This window comes from Zonotrichia leucophrys, chromosome 24 (assembly GCF_028769735.1).
Source record: "Zonotrichia leucophrys gambelii isolate GWCS_2022_RI chromosome 24, RI_Zleu_2.0, whole genome shotgun sequence".
In the NCBI taxonomy this organism is placed as follows: Eukaryota; Metazoa; Chordata; class Aves; order Passeriformes; family Passerellidae; genus Zonotrichia; species Zonotrichia leucophrys.
This window is the reverse complement of record NC_088193.1, coordinates 2,810,437-2,827,625: the sequence shown is the minus strand read 5'-3', so window position 1 is coordinate 2,827,625 and position 17,189 is coordinate 2,810,437. Positions and strand designations below refer to the sequence as shown.

The 17,189-nt window shown below is 49.3% G+C and overlaps 1 protein-coding gene across 1 annotated transcript in view; it reads right to left on the bottom strand.

Annotated features, from left to right (window-relative positions):
* Positions 1 to 11,236: 11,236 nt before the first annotated feature.
* Positions 11,237 to 17,189, bottom strand: part of GRIK4 (glutamate ionotropic receptor kainate type subunit 4) — a 214,984-nt gene continuing 209,031 nt past the window's right edge. Inside the window, exons 18-20 of the mRNA XM_064732276.1 lie at positions 16,412 to 16,540; positions 13,826 to 13,944; positions 11,237 to 12,904 (exon numbers count right to left, since the gene is read on the bottom strand). Coding sequence (XP_064588346.1) covers positions 12,539 to 12,904; positions 13,826 to 13,944; positions 16,412 to 16,540 — 614 coding nt within the window. The 3' untranslated portion in view covers positions 11,237 to 12,538. The remainder of the gene's footprint in view (positions 12,905 to 13,825; positions 13,945 to 16,411; positions 16,541 to 17,189) is intronic.

Sequence of the window (17,189 nt, the reverse complement as noted above, 5' to 3'; positions counted from 1 at the left end):
CCTTGCCTGATGCCAGAGTTATGACAGACTCCCATCTCTGCTGCACATCCTGTGGCGAATTCACCCCTGTGAGAGGCTCAGGGCTGCCCAGTTCACATCACACAGATCATTTCCCAGCCCACAGCACACACAGCATGTCCAGCACCAGCTCTGCTGTGTCACCCTGCCAGCCCCACTCTTGTCAAGGAAGATGAAACAGGAAAGCCTTATCAATATCATTGTCTGGAAAAAGATTTTGAGAATATGGAAACTATAAGTGAGATTGAAATGAAAGCAAGCTTTGAGATACCTCAGTTACTGAACAACTGGAAAACAATGGTGTGGCTGCTGAAGGTGATCCCCTTTTGATGGAACAACACCCTCTGCTTGCAGACAGGCCCAAGGGTCAGAGCAGACCCTACAGCTTGGCAGAAGGGGCCCAAAGAGGAGTTTTTAGGGTTTAAAATGTAACACAGTGTGGTAATGTAATGATTCTTATAGGCTGTATGTAAATGCTGTAGGATTTGTATATTGGACTAGATTGGTTAGTGAGAATTAGAATGTTCAACAGAGAGGAAGATTTATTGTATTGTAATGGGAACTTTGTGCTCTTACCCCTTTTACTCCCTTACCCTTTTACTCTCTCACTCTCTCATCCTCTCTCCCCCTCTCTTCTCTCGGGCCTGCTCTGAGCTGTGGCTGCAGCTCCCAGCAGGGCCCTGCACCCAGGCCCTTTGCAATGAACCCCAAATTCCAAGACCAGAAGAAGATTTATTGTATTGCAACGGGAACCTCACCCTCTGATCCTCTCTATTACTCTCTCATTCTCTCTTCACCACTCTCTCTATCTCTCTCTCCCTCTTTGGGGCCTGCTCTGGGAGAGAGCAGCAGCTCCCAGCAGGGCCCTGCACCCAGGCCCTTTGTAATAAACCCCAAATTCCAGACCTGGCTGCAGATCTCTCATCTCCATCCGTCCCCACCATCCTACCCCCGATGCTCCCACACGCTCCCCTCTCTCCTCTCTTTTTTGGGTTTCTTTCAGCAGCAACCCCAAGCTGAAATCCATTTCCTGGGCCTGTTTGCCCTTTAACAGACAGAAAACCACCTGGGTGTTCTTCCCTTTTACCCTGTTGACACAACACTGGGTTTATTCTGCTCCTGGGCAGGCCAGCACAGCTGAACATTTCCTTGCTAACACTCCCTAAAAAAAACCCTTCTCTCCCCTGCTCTGAAGGGCTCATTTGGTCCTTTCAATACATTCCAGGCAGAGCTTTGTCTGCACTTGGTTTCCTTCCCCCTCAGCTCCTCGGATCTGTTTCAGGGAGATAAAGAATTCCATTGCATGCAGAGGCCACACTCTTTCCCTCACAATCCTCGTGGTTTCTTTTTGCACAGCTCACCTGGGCTATTCAGTTGCTAGAAGGCAGACAGAGCAGACTTGAGCTGGTAACTGGCACCACAGTTTGATTGGAAACACATTTCAGGGGCTGCTTTCTATAATTACAGATGGGCTGGATAGAGCAGAGATGTCTGTGTTAACCTCCACTGGGTCAGAGCTGCAAGTGTGAGAAACCTGTACCCCTGGCTGGCTTCAGAGCCCATTTCCACGGAGCCTGGGCAGGCCAGGGAATTGTTAACACAATAAAATCTCCCCCCTCCGGGGAGAAATTTGAATTCAGCCCAAGCTAACCCAGATCCTGAGTGCTTATCACGCTGCTGTCCCATTGTTCAGGTTTGATGGGTGCCCATCTCCTCCTCCCTGGCACACAGGTATCCTCTTGCCCGAGCTTTCAGCAGCCCTGGCCCCTCGCTGGCAGGCTGCCCTCTTTCCCACAGCTGCTTGCCCAGGGTTAAACAGGCCATGGGAACTGGGAGAACTGGGATCAGCTCATCCTTCCTCCTGCCTGGCTGTGCAGGGGATGCCAACATTGATCCCTCACACCCCACTGACCTGTGTGAGGTGACAGAGCCACCAAATCCCATTAATTTCAATATTTTTAGAGCTGGACCTGATTAAATTCAAGCAGAAGATCCTCAATATCTGAAAATAATCCCATTCCAAGCCTTCCCTCTAATGCACCACAAATTAATGTCACCCACAAGTGTCACTGAAACCAGCATGGAAAACATCTCCAAGGTATGGGTGAAAACACTGAAACCAGAATGGAAAACATTTCCAGCTGATGGAAATGTTTTTCCACAGCTGCTTGCCCAGGGTTAAACAGGCCATGGGAACTGGGAGAACTGGGATCAGCTCATCCTTCCTCCTGCCTGGCTGTGCAGGGGATGCCAACAGTGATCCCTCACACCCCACTGCCATCTGTGAGGTGACAGAGCCACCAAATCCCAGTTATTTTCATATTTTTAGGGTTGGACCTGATTAAATTTAAGCAAAAGATCCTCAATAACTGAAAATAATCCCATCCCAAGCCTTCCCTCTAATGCACCACAAATTAATGTCACAAATGTCACTGGGGGCACTTACCAGGGTCTGAGTTGCACAAACAGAGGCCAGAAGGGAATCACATCCACAATAAAAGCCAAAAACTCCCCTAATTTCACTGCCATTTGGTCTGAAAGGCAAAAAAAAACCCCTCCCATTCCTGAAAAATTACCTGAGATGGAGAATCAAACCCAGGCTGTGAAAAATCAAAGAGTTAATTACTCACTGTGCCAATGAAAACTAAAAAAAAAAAAAACCCAACAAATAACAGGCTTTATTCTAATTAGAGTGAGGCATCTAAACCCAATTAATTCCCAGCTCACACTCATAATGCTCTAAAGGTCTCACTGCACACAGAGCAGGAGTGGCAGTGCCACGCTCAGGGACACCGAGGTCACAGAACTGCCCTGGGTCACACACACAGATAATGGCACAGCAGAGCAAGCAGCATCTTTTACACTGTGCTGCTTATCAGAATATTTCTCCCTATATTAAAAACAGCAGAGGTTTTAGGGGAGGGCGGGGGAGAGGATTTAAACCGTGCAATTTTCTATTTCTTTTTCTGTAGCTTTTTGATCCTTTCACTTTTGGGTCTAGCAAATGCAACTTTCTTCATCCTTGGAGATTATTCTTCAATTCCTCAAAGAGGCTTCAATTTTCTCACAAATCTCTCTTCCTTTCACTTAATTTAAACATTTATGGCCAATTCCATGATTTAATAATGAGAAATAAAATTGGAGATTTACTAAGTGTGGAGAGAAGACCTTTCATTCCAGCTGGGGATTAAGAAGGGAGTTAAAGGTGTGAGCCCTGTCAGCCTGACCTGAGCTCCAGGAGAGCCCAATCCTGAGGGATTCTGAGCATTCCCTGCTCCCAACCAAACCAGGGAATGTGGGAATGTTCCTCACTCAGGGTTTGCAGGGGTCCCAGGATGAGGGAAGAGATGAGAATCTTGACTTCATGTTTCAAAAAGCTGGTTTATTATTTTATTATATATATATTATATTAAAAGAAAATGATATATTAGAATTATACTAAAATAAGAAAATTTTTCATCAAAAAGCTAGCAAGGAAAAGAAAGGAATGATAATAAAATCTCATGACTGACCAGAGTCCCAACACAGCTGGACTTGTGATTGACCATCAAGTAGAAACAACTGACATGGATCAATCAAAGATGAACCTGTTGCATTCCACAGCAGCAGATAATTATTGTTTTTCTTTTCCTCTGAGGCTTCTCAGCTTCTCAAGAGAGAAAAAAATCCTTTTTCAGAAAATATGTCTGTGCCAAGGGAATGCTGAGCACACTGCAGATTTGGCCCCTGAAGACTGAAGCAAGCCCATAAATCCACAGCAGAGCTGTTCCAGAGATATTTTGCTAATAACTTTAGAGCCTGGCTTCATTTAGCAGCAGTGGCAGCTGATCGGGTCCAAGCTGCTCGTGGCCCCAGCATTAATTTAAGGTAACTGTTCACTGGGATCTTTGGTTCTGCTCAGATGCTCCCCAAATCACTTCCTCAGTCTCTGTCAATTATCCCAGACTAATGCACCTTGAAGTTACCTTTTAGAGCAAACATTTCTCCGTGGCCATAACTCTCAAATATTATCAGCGGCCCAAAGATGGGGACAATGCAGCTTTCACTTTCAGAAATTGAGGCTGTGCGTTCAAATGGAGAAATCAGAAATAAATCAGAAATAAATCAGCGCCGGCCGAGCCCCAGGATCTATTGCATTTTCATAATTTGGCAATTGCTAGGCATGCTCAGAGGACCAAATGGACCTTGAGCTTTTTATGCAGTTGATTTCATTTTCTGGATGGCTACAATTAGATAAAGGCAGCTTTCTCAGGTACTGCTGCAAATGAAGTCTGGCAAATCAAATCTCCCCCTCTTGGGGCCACACTGGCTCTGCTGGCTGCTGTCACCCTCCCCAGCACTGTGGGGACCTTCTGGGTGCTCAGGGCAGGATGCAGCTGCCCTGCTGTGCTTGGGAGAGCCCCAAACTTGTCAGGGTCCAGGACATCCCTCTGTCTGTCCTGAGCAGCCCAGAGCCTGCCAGAGGTCTCAGAGAACCAAAAATGCCTGTGTGGGTTTGATTATGACCCATGGAGCAAATGACCAACCTTATATGAAGATCTGCAAGCCACAACAGTTTAGGTAGAATGACAGTGAAGTTATCACAGCGTGGAAAAGTAGATTTTGGGGTTTTTAGAATGGGGGTTCAGGGGGGCAAGATGGAGGAATCTGGTTGTGTCCTGCCTTTCTCCTTCTTCTTCTTGGCCTCCATCTTCTGCTGTGATGGTGGCACTTTTGGATTGGTTTAGAGTAGAAGCTCACTGTCTAACACAGGTGATAGATATTGGGAATTGTAAATACTGCATATATAGTTTTTAGTATAAAAGGTAACACTACCCCAAGGGCAGGCAGAGTGCCTCTCTCTGTCTTGCTGAACGGACCTTGGCAGGACAGGAGAAAGAATTTTATAGATAAGATACAATAAACAACCTTGAGACCGAGAAATGAAGAGTTCTGACTCCTTCTTCAAGTGCTGGGCTGGGAAAAGAGACTTTGGAACTTTTCTCAGGATCACTGTGAGCAGCGAGAGACCCCGACACAAACTCAGGCGTGCCCTGATCTGCCAGCTCTGTGATCCCCCAGCGTGCCATCCTCACATTTGGAAGTGCCAGGCCCTCACTGACCCAGCCTGGGCACAGATCTGGCTCAGAGCCCTTCCCCAGCCAGCTCTGGATCTGTCCCTGCCGTGGCACCCACCTGCTGCAGACACAGCTCATCTCAGGCCACCATTTCCATCCTGTTCACTCAGACACAAAGGGCTCCAGCAGACACAAATGAGCCCAGACATGGAAAAGGCTGAGCCTCCCTCTGCCAAATGTCCTGGATTTGTAGCTCTGATGAGACAGAGAGGTGCCACTGCTGTCTGATTTTGGAATGGGGCTTTGGCTGGGAGAACAGCACAGAACAGAGCTAGAAGCTGCCTCTTCCCATCTTCTGTGCAACAACTCCATTGCAGGTCTGGATCCCACTTGGAGAACGATGCTGGCTGCGTCTGTGGGCTGCCAGAATTGATAATAATTAACCATTAATGTTGGCAAACACTTGGCAAATCTCCACCCGCTCTTAGAGCCCTCTGCAAACAGGCACAGAATAAACCTTGCCAGTCCTACTCATTAATCCAGAGATTTCCCTCCACTTCTATTCTCTGACAGGGTGTTTAGCAAACAGGGTGAGACTGGGAAATACCCATTTTACAGAGTGACATTTCCAAAGCCCCAACAAGCCCTGCTGGTGCATCAAGAGTGAAAATTTGTGGCCTCCAGCCCTGCCCCATCCTTCCTCTGCCTGCCAAGGCTTCATCCTTATCTCAGGCAGGAAAGGGATGCAGACTCAGCCCAGTCTGTCATGGATCAGCAAACTGGGGGAGAGATAGTTCTGCTCCTGTCCTCGCTGCTGGGACACAGCAGAAAATAACCCAGAATTAGCCCTGAGCAAACACAGAGCACGGGCTGCTGTGACAGCAGCTTCTCCTGTCCCTGCCACGCCTCAGTGGCATTTTTGCCACCCAGCTTTGACATCCTTGCTGCTGTTTCCTGACAGCTCCTTGTGGACGTGATCTTGTCCAAAACAAACCTAAAACCAGCAGGTTTCACTGCAAAATAGTGATGTGCCCTTGAAACACAGTGCTTAATGAAGGAATTAGAATTGAATAGGTTGGTCAGAGTGAAAAATTACATCTTCTAAAACAGCAGATTTCCCCCTCAAAGCCATTCCCTGATATATATAATAAAATAGTAAGTCAGAAGGCTGATTTATTATTTTATGATATACATTATATTAAAAGTTTTCCACTCAAGTCCCAGCTCCAAACAGAAATATCATCCATTTGCCCCAGTCACAGTGTGCCAGGGCCATTAGAAATGTCCAGCAGAGAACTTTCCTGACAGAGGAGAACAGTGTGGCTCCCAAAACCCCAGAGCAAGGACATTTGGTGGCTTTCTGCTCATGTCTGGCTGCCTCCCATGTCATGACCTTCATTTCAGCTGAGGGCTCAGGATGCAGAGCAGTTCAATAAAACCAGAAGTTGTGTGCTCACCTCCCTGCTCCAGTTTAGCTCAGCCAGCAGCAACCAGAGCATCCTCGCTGGCTGGGCTCAGGAACACTCAGGAGCATTTGCTCTGGGAGAACAATCACTCTGAGGCTTGCAGCTCAGTGACATCTCAGTGCTTGTGTGGGAATGAAAAGTTCTTTCTTCTTTTCCTCCCCTGGTTCTTTCCCCTCGTTTGTGTTCGTTTCTGGCTTTGAAAGGAAATTGCTTTAAATCTCAGCTCAGCAAGAGCTGCGAAGCCAGAGGAACATTCCCTGGCAGTTCAGGCAAAAGCCAGGCTGAAATCTTTCTTTCTGAGACTGAGCAACATGAGGAGAAGTGTTTGGGGATGAAGAGCAAAGGGAGAGGTGCTTGGAAAGCAGAGTGTCCCTGCCCATGGAAAGAGGATGGAACAAGGTCCTTTAAGGTCCCTCCCAACCAAAACCAGCTGGGATTCAGTGATACAGGAAAAGATGGGAGATATTTGAAAAAGCATGTATCTAAACTGCATTTTCCTCACCAATATCAGTGAAAATCCCACTTACCCCATGAAGAACCTGCCAGGAATGTCCCCTCTCCCTGCCTTTACACTCCAACAGACATTTTGTGTCCCTTGCACCCTAAACTCAACACATCAAACACTGAAAACAACAGCCAGGATTTGTCTCCACACATTGATCAAAGCCCAAAAAACTGCTCCAAACCACAAGAAATGTTAGGCCTTTCCCCTGTAACAGAGCCTTATTTATCACAGTGGAAAGGGTACTTTGGAGAGGCAAATGGCCAACTAGTGCCTTTGATACATGGAGATGCTTCAAGATAGGTATGATATAGAAAACCTCAGCAGAGATATGTCCCAGCTAATCTGACAGTTATCTCTTTTACAGCCAACTACTGTCATTTCAGTCTTTGAGAGCTGCCAGCTCTGCTGATAACTGCAGACCTCGACACAGCAGAGGAGAAAGCCTTTGTTAATTAAGCTCCCTTCATTTCCATGCTGCTCTGGCCCTGGCAGGGCTCTCGGGGAGCTGCTGCTGTGTGAACCTTTGTGCTGGGGATGCAGTGCCACACGTCCCCCCCTCAGCCAGATCCTCACCCTGCAGCTGGAATCATCCCTGGGATGAAATGCCACCAACCAGACCCATAAATCACCTGGAAAACAGCAGATTCCCCCCTTAGAGGGGAAGAAAAAACCAAAAAAGCTGCCCTGAAGGATGCATAAACCTGCCCATTGTCCTGATTTTCCCAGTGTGGTGTCAGGTTCCAGGGGAGCCTATTTATACTGAATTCATGAGAGCCACTTTGTGCCCAGGAGAGTTCAGCTCTGTCCTTTCAATCAGTTAGTGGCCATCAGACACTAATGGGGTTTCTGGAACTGTGGGTGCTTTATGCTCTGTTCTGCAGGGGTTTGGGCTCACTGGGCTGTGCTCAGCCCCTCACTCCAGGCCAATGTGATGCTCCCTCACTCTTAAATTGTCAGCAGGCTTGCAAGCCCCACATGTGAGCCCTGAGTTACTTTATAGAGCAGACAATAAGCCTTTAGTGGCCCAGACTTAGTTTTTACCATTTCTGGGGGCAGTTTGCCTGATTCTGCCCTCATTTGCCCCAGTTCTCTCTGCCTCATTCTGCCCTCATTGCCCTGCAGTGGTGCCTCCCTCTCCTCCTGATGGCCACTGTTGTTTTCCCCTCTATCCAAAGCCACTGCAAGAAATTCCATCCCCTTCACTGGATGAACAAGTGAAGCAGAAGGAACACCCATCCTGCAGGTAATTAACTGCAGAGCTAAATGAAACTAAAGTGTTGGAGGGGCTTTGATCACTCATACATATTTTCACAGCCCAGTTGTGACAGCTTCACCCCAAACCAATCCATTTTTGCTTATTTGCTTTTATAAAAAATTAGAAACCTCCTTAGGACCCAGCCAGCCTCCACTGAGCAGTTCTCGCCCACAGGTCTCTCCTTTTTTACCACCAGAGCCATCACCAAGAACCATCCAAACCAGTTGCCCACATTCCTGTGTCTATCCCAGTTTCCCAGTTGCCTGCCAGTTCCCAGGCATTCTCACCCCTTCTAGAACTCCAAATCTCTGCAAAATAAGCTGTTCCCTGTGGATCTTCCTCCACTTTTTGTGTCACTTACCTGGTGAGGCACTTGGACAGGAGCAGGGAAGATTTCTGCAGCTGTGGAATGGTTAAAAAGATCCCAGCCTCAGGACCACTGAGGGCTTAGTGTCTGCTCTATAATTTATAGCTCAGCATCTCTCTTCCCAAGGTTTTGTGCTCACAGAACAACCCTTTTCTATTTCATGGACACGGCTCAGCTCAGGAAATGCCCCCAGGTTAGCCCAGGCCTTGTTAATACCTTCACCCATGCAACCTCAGGGGAGAAAACAGCTTTTTATCGTTAGGTGAAAATGGAACTGCCTGGAAAAAACAACACAAACACGGGGTTTAGCCCACGAGCAGAGATCCCAGGCCTTTGAGTTAGGAAGCTGCCAGGCTGCTGTGGAGTGAGCCAGGGCTGGAGAATTGGCTGTCAGGGCAGGGAGAGATGTGAGCCTAAAACAGAGGGGAGCAGGAGGCTCAGACACGCTGGTTCGAGGGGGATAAAGCAAAGTATTCCATTTTAATTGATCTAATCTTTGGCTCCCGGTGGAATTTGCTGAGATATCTTACTAGAATTACCCGGGGTTTATCAGGAGACAGCAATACTGGGAAAGTGCCTTTTGCAAGGCAAACTACTCCAGATCTTGAACTGCATTAGCATTGGGGCTGGCTGAGCACAAGAGCCCCACAATGGCTTCAAAGATGAGAGGGAAGGAAAAAAAAACCAAAAAGCTGGGGAGAGAGGGAATATGTGAGATGTAAACCCATCTGGGCACAGAAATGTGTGTGAGCACAAACCCAGCACATGCATAATGCTGCCTGCTCCCTCCAGGGTGGGACTGGGAGGATTTAGCAGGGAGCAGAAAATACAGGACAGAGGCACATTAGAAAAGGCATCTCAATGACAGCAGCTTTTATCCTCCTTGTCTGAGGTCCGTCCCTGCTCTGAGTGCAAAACCTCTGAATATTAAAAAAAAAAGAAAAAAACAACATTAAAAACAGAGGAGGGCAAGAGGGACATGAAACAAATCTCTTTAAAATACAGACCCAGATATAAAATACCATGTGGGTGGAGCAAGCTAACAGAAGAGATAAAAACCAGGTGGTTTCTCATCATTTTTTTTGCCTTGACATCCTCTGTCTGAGCAGATGACTGCAAGATCTTTGGAGATGCAGAATAATGTCTAGCTCTGTCAAGATTTCTCTTTATTCAATGCAGGGAAGCAGTGAAAAAAACATCAGGTCTGATAAATGATTCATGGAGCCTTTTCTTCTGCTAATCTGTAAATAAATTTTAAAAAGCAGCTTCCTTTTGATGAATATATTCTGCAGCTCGTAGAAACATGTTGGCCTTTAAGCACAACACAGGCGCTCTCAGATGTCTCTAGTGCTGCTGTCAGGACTCTGAAAGCCCAGCCTGGCTCCTCGCAGGGTTAGATGGAGTTTTACTGATTTACCCCAGCTGAGGATCTGCCTCTCCAACCACATGGCATGGGGGGAGCCTTGCCTCATCTCACTGCTCAGTTTATGTCAGGGAGAGGGGATATCCTGTGGATTTACAGATGTGAAAGACAGGAGGGACCTCTGTGAGCATCTCGTACAACATCCTAAAAACACAAGCTCTAAATCCTCTTTTTTCTGCCTGTTTTACAGTCACTGGGAGCAGAGCTTCCCTTCACACCATGCTGGGAACAAACAGAATGGCCCTGCTGTGCCACGACAGCACACACCCCATTCATTCCTTGTGCATCCTCCTCAGAAACATCATGGAATCATCAGAACAACCCTGCTGTACCCATCACCATGGATCAAACCCCATTCCTTGTGCATCCTCCTTAGAAACATCTACTGTACCCATCACCACAGATCACACCCAATTCATTCCTTGTGCATCCTCCTCAGAAACATCATGGAATAATCAGAACAACCCTGGTGTGCCCATCACCATGGATCAAACCCCATTCCCTGTGCATCCTCCTCAGAAACATCTACTGTACCCTACTGTAGCCATCACCACAGATCACACCCCATTCCCTGTGCATTCTCAGAAACAACATGGAATCATCATGGATTCCCTGCCCATCCTCCTCAGAAACACCATGGAATCATCAGAACAGCCCTGCTGTACCAATCACCTTGGATCACACCCCATTTCTTGCCCACCCTCCTCAGAAACATCTGCTGGAATCATGAGAACAACCCTGCTGTGCCCATCACCATGGGTTAAACCAGATTCCCTGCCCACCCTCCTCAGAAACATCTGCTGGCATCACCCTGGATTCACCCTTGGGCAGCTCCAGCCCCCAGCTATGGGAAAGGTAGAGCTGCATCCCTCCCTGCTCACCCTGCTGTCAGCTCTGAGTTCTCTCCTCCCTCATCACCAGGTATTTGCGCTTTATTTTAAATTGACCTTTAATTTTAACTCCTGTTTTCCATTCAGCTACAGCAGGGGTGTGGACACTCTCAGGGAGCAGAGACCTTCAACAGCCAAAGCACCTCTTGCCTGTCAGGTTGCTGGGTTACTCCCTGAGCAGCCAAACTGTCTCACAACTTTCCTGACTCTGAACAGGGAAGGAAAGAGGAAAAAAAAAAAAGAGCATGATTATACAAGGACATCTTTTATTTAAGTACATTCAAGACAAAAAGAAAAGAAAACAATTCAAGAACAGGATGTACCTTCACTCAAGGCTTTATCTCCCCTGCCCCTCTCCATTGTCATCTCTTTCCTTTTACGACCAGAAATTGCATAGAATTTGTTTTTTCAATCAGAAAATTAAATTTGCCAGTGTAAACCCCACATCTGTACCAAGCAGAGGGTGAGCTGCTGCTGTTTCTAGGGAAGTCACTATTTTCCTCACACGAGATCCTGGGCTAATGTTTTTCTCAAACGCTGTGTGGCTGGAATTCACCCTGGAAGCTGAGGGTGCTCCGTGGGGTCACGGATTTGGGAACTCCTGGGCCTGGGGCAGAGCTCAGAGTCACTTCAGGAGCGTGCAGAGCACAGCCAGGGACACTTTGGGGGTCCCAACACCTCCTCCCTTGGCTGGTGGGGATGGGCAGCTCCCCCAGTGCTCCCCACTCACCTCCCCCAAAAGGCTCCTCCCCACCCCATCCCAAGAATAGAAAGGAAAAGAAAGTAAAAAATAACCCCAGAATGAAACAAAAGACACAGAACCCCTGAAATTCCAGGCGTTTCAAGGCCTCTTTGAGTTCATTGTGTTCGTTGGCTGTTTTTTGGCATTTTTATATATATATTTATATATATCTATGTATAGATATATTTCTCTATATATGTAATTTCAACAACTCCTCAGATGGACTTCCAGCAAAGGCTGCTTCTCACAGGGAGCGTGTCCCATCCCATCCTCCCCTTCCCCCTTCAACCCACCTGCCACCCTCGGAAAAGGAAGAAGAATTCAGCACCTGGTGCCTTGGAGACTGGGTCCTGACATACCCAAATTAAACAAAAAAACCCCAAAATAATGACTCCTCCCTTCCCACAGCCACAGCAAATAAAAAGTCCCGCCCTTCCCTTGGAGAACATCCCGCAGTAAGTGATGGAGAGGCAGCGCCACCGTCCTTTCTCTGACCCTGGAGGGGAGAGTTCCAGGAACCCCTCCTTGACCCTGGGTGGGCAATTCCTGCTACACCAGCCACCCACCGCATCCCTCCATCCCAGAGACAACCTCTGGACACCCACCAGCCTGAGGACCTCCCTCCTGCCCCACCAGGCCGCGGTGGACACCAAAACCACAGCCGGGCCTCGGTGTCCACACCAAGATCCACCTCGCTCTGGAGAAGCCGGGTAACTGCTATTGATTTAAAAACGAGTTGACATTGTACAAGTCCGTGTTCTGTAAAATGGAACAGGACCCTCTCGTCCCCACCCCGACGCCCCCTCGGCCTGGCGCTACTCGGGCCCGCTGCTGTTGGTGGCCTTGTCCCACTCCAGGCTCTCCTCGCTGCGCGCCGGCGACCCCGCGGCCGGCCGCGCCCGCAGCCCCTGGAAGCGGCGGCACTCGGGGCACACGCGGATGTGGGTGCAGCCCCGGGCCACCAGGGCAGCCTCCTGTGCCAGTCTTTGTGCCAGGGGGTCTGGCTCGCCCCCGCTGCACAGCTTGCCGTTGCTGAGCGTGGTGGTGCTGCGGGCTCGGCGCTCCTCGGGCGCCGCGGGGCGAGTCCGAACCACCGCCCCTCGCCTCCGACGGGGGTGGAAACTGTCCTTGCACAGGATGATGTTGCGCAGCTCCGTCACCATCTCTTGGCACACCGACACCTGTGGGGGAGAACAGAGCTGGGCTGCTCACCTGAGCGAGCTCTGGGTGCCTCAAGGGGCCTGGAGTGATGAGGGCTTGGAGTCCTCACCTACCCAAGCTCACCTGAGCAAACTCTGAGTGCCTCAGGGGCTCTGGGTCCTGGAGTGATGAGGGCTTGGAGTCCTGACATACCCAAGCTCACCTGAGCAAGCTCTGAGTGCCTCAGGGGCTTTGGGTCCTCTATGGGGTACAACGGAGCTGTGCTGCTCACCTGAGTGAGCTCTGAGTCCCTCTGGGTCCTGGAGTCATGAGGGTTTGGAGTCCTGACATACCCAAGCTCACCTGAGTGAGCTCTGAGTCCCCCAGGAGCTCTGGGTCCTGGACTGATGTGGGCTTGGAGTGACCTGGGATGGTGGGAGGTGTCCCTGACCATGGCAAGGAGCTATAAGGTCCCTTCCAACCCAGTCTGTTTTAACATTCCATGATGTGATTCTGACACCAAATTTTTAGGGACTCAGTGCTGCTGGTTTTCAACTCCAATGCTCAGAATCTACACTTGGTTCAACCCAACTCCGCCTCTTATCAGAGACCCCTCTGTGTTCTTCATCCCCAGATCAGCACAGGATCCAAACCTGCTGCAGGTAGAAATCCCATCCCCAGGAAAGGTACACGTCTTTGTACACATCTTTGATCCCTTTGAAAGCCCCTCAGAGCATCTCTACAGCCCTTGGAGCATTTCTACAGCCCTTGGAGCATCTCTACAGCCTCCCTGAGAGTTGGAGTGCATGAGAAACTCATGGATTTTAAACCCTGCCCAAAGGACCAAGCCTGTTCCTGGGTTTGAGCTGTCCTGGCTGGGATTGCTCCTCAGCCTGGGTCCATGACACCCCACAGACAGCAATAAACTCATCCTGTCCCCTCAGAACACTCCCAGCTCCTACCTCCGACTGTTCAGAGTGTCGAAGGCTCCACAAAAATTCCAGCATTGCCATAAAAATTGCTACGATTAAGCCGCAGATGAGCACCACGAAGATTCCACCAATGTTCTCCATCCCCAAGCCTGAAATAAAGCAGGAGAGACACTCTGGAGTGGCAGACACATCATAAATCTCAAGTATCACTGCACAGAAGCCCCAGGCTTTGCTGTTTTGTTGGCATTGTGGATGCCCAGCCAGGGACCAAAAGCACAGAGCCAGCAGTGTCCTATTAATAGCTGCCTGCATGACTCAGATGGCCCAAGTGAGTGACTTGCAATAACTGCAGGATCGAAGATGCCTGCTCAGAAATGATGATTTTGCAGATAAACAGCCAGAACGTTGGAGGGGAAGCTCAAACCAATTTGTGGACAAACTGAAAACAGGAGGGGGAAAAACGCGGGATCAAAGGGGCACATTAATCCCTGCAAATTATTCACTGAGCTCCAGTGGCTTTGAACTTGAGAAGGAAGAGGAGCAAGGTTGTTAAAGGAGCAGAGATAAAGGAGACAGGGAAGGGCTTTAAAGGAAGCTGGCAGCAGGAAAAGCTCCTTTGATTGCATCACAAAGTGCTGCAGGAAAATGATTCCGGACTGCAGTGGGAAAGGAGAGGCTCCAAACAAGAGCAGGATGCTCTGTCACTACAGGGGGACAAATTGGGGTCCCTGCCACCCTGGGGCACCTGGCTGGGGTTGGCTGTCTCTGCCCAACACCCTTGGCCCATGAGGAGGGAACAGCCCCTTGCATGGACAGCTCATCCCACCTCCCCTGCACATTCCTATGGGATGACCACCATGCCTACCCAGCCTGCATTCCAGAAAGTTCCACCAGCTGAAGGAAAATCCATCCCTTAAAAACCGGAGCTTTCCATGTGCTGAGGCCATCACTTCACTTGCCACCATGGCCCTGGTCCCCAAAACTGTGCCTCCATCTGTCTGTGAGAGGAGCTGACCTCAACATTTGGGATATGGTTCCTGTCTCCTGTGTTTGGTTTGGGTCTGTGATTGGATGGATTGCTAAAAAACATGTGCTCTGCCCTGGCTTGGCTGTGTGAGGCCATTACTCAACAAGAACATCTATAAAACTCTTCCTCTCCCTCCTGTAGCATTAAATCAAAGTGTAAGAATAGATGATTTATTGACTTGATCTCGGCGTGGCTTTTAGACATAAAACCTCACCAAAATCCTTGTAAATCGCTGACCTGTTTTGTTCTAAAACTTAGCAGGTCACATTTCTGCCTCCTCCTCCGTCATTCTTTTGGCACCACCCCCAGAGCAATGCAGGGAGTCTGTAAATCAGAGACTTTTGCAGAGGTGTTTCTACAGCAATGGCAAGGCAGATAAAACAGCCCAGAATCACAATTCAGACCCAAAGCTAAAGGCCATCCACTCCCCCCTGCAGCTCACAATGTGAATTTAGGGTTTGTACCTCTCTACACATCCTCCTATCATTCTGTCTGGGTGTCACCTCAGACACCCAAGCTCACTGAGAGATATTTCCTTTATCCATGCAGTTACAGCCTTCCTCATCTCCATGGCATAGGGAAAAAACCAGCAGAAACACTTGCCCAGGGTCACAGATTGTGCTGGGTTGTGCCAGACACAGCCCAGTTTCCCCTTCCAAAGCCATCTCAAAACAGCCCTCAGCCTAGATTCCACCTTAGAGCTGCCTTTGGCACAGCCCAGGGAGAAAATAAACCCTTCCACCTTCAAAAGTAACTCATTTAATAGCAATAACCTGATGTCTTACACCTTCAGCCTGGAGATGAATAACTGGGGCTGTCTGTAGAGCAGCACTGCCCAAAAGTGAGCATCACCTCCCAACAGGAACTGCACAGACACACACACCTACACCTGCTGCAAGGTCAAAACTCCAAAAGAGCTTCCCAGCCCTGGCTTGGCTCTTTTCTCTGCTCCCACAAAGGTCACAAGGCTGTGCTTTTAACTGGGGGGCCTGCTGGCCTCGCAGAAAGCACTTGCTGAGGAAAGGGCCGCTGCCAAAACTAAAAAATGCAGCAACTGTGTTAAGCTGGCAACTGCTCTCATGCTGGGACATCAGCCTAATGTGGTGGCTTTTATGGCAATTTGCATAGCATTACCCAAAAGAATTTGCTCCTCAGTTTACAAATGTACTAATAAAGTCCTTGTGTCCCTTCCCCTGGCTGTTTAAAAGACGCTTTCACATGAAGCCATTAACCAGCGGGCCTGTGGTGGAGATCCATCTCCCTTCAAGGAACCCAGGATTTTGGTCTGATCCCCTCAGCCATCCATTTTCCCAGACATTCATTAGAAGCTAATTTACCCTCCATATGCCTCCAATATTTGTCATTTGGTTGTTCCTGCTATCTCTGCCCCAGGCAAAAACACACAGCGTGAGGCGCGGTGGAGCTGCTCAGCTTTCTCCTTGAGTTGTGAAGGAAGGAATCTCAGGTCAGGAGAAGGGGGAAAAGCAATTCCCAGGCAGAAAACCTGTCAGACACACAGCTGGGCGTTCATCCTGGCACCTCTGGCCAGGATTTTTCTGTGCCTGGTCCCTTGGGAGTGCAGGGCTTACCTTTGGCTCTGTGGTCCTCCTCTTTGGGGCACTTCCCTCCTTCCCACCACTTGCGCTTCAGGATCTCCAGGCGGTTGTTCTCCTGCAGCTGGAGGATGGCCAGGTCGAACTCGTCACGGAACACGGAGCCTGCAACGCCGAGAGGGACGTGGTAGGGCCCCACCTTCCTCCCCATCATCATCCTCGCCCCACCCCAGTGTGCCCAGCTAGCACAGCTCCTCTCTAGGTGGCTTGGAGGGGCTGTCAGTCCATGCCAGCTATGGAGAGCTGCAGCACCCCGCTGGGAATGTCACCTGGTTAATGTCACCTGCAGAAGGTGACTTTGCCTGGCCACCAGGAGCCACACAGGCCACTGGAGCAGCTCCATGGCAAGGGGAGCTTTGGCTTTTGAATGAGCAGTTCAGTACCCTGCTCCTGCAGACCGCAGAGGTCCCTCTCTTGTCATTCCACCTCCAATTCCACCTCTCTTGTCATTCCACCCCCAATTTCACCTTGTTCTAACAATCCTTCCCTCAAACTGGTCACAGAAATCCTGAGCTGGAAGGAGCCCAAGGATCATGGAAGCCACAATGTCCATGCTGGAGGAGCTCAGTCCTGTGCTGGGCACGGAGCTCTGCTGCAGTCCCAGTGTCTGCTACCAGAGATCCTTGTCTGCCACCAGAGATCCCGAGGAAGGGCCATGGGAAAGACTCTGCTTCTCCCAGTAACTCTGCACTATTGTCCCAGCCAGCAGCTTTCTGCTCCTCTTATCTGCTACGGTTTCACTGTTTAACAAGAC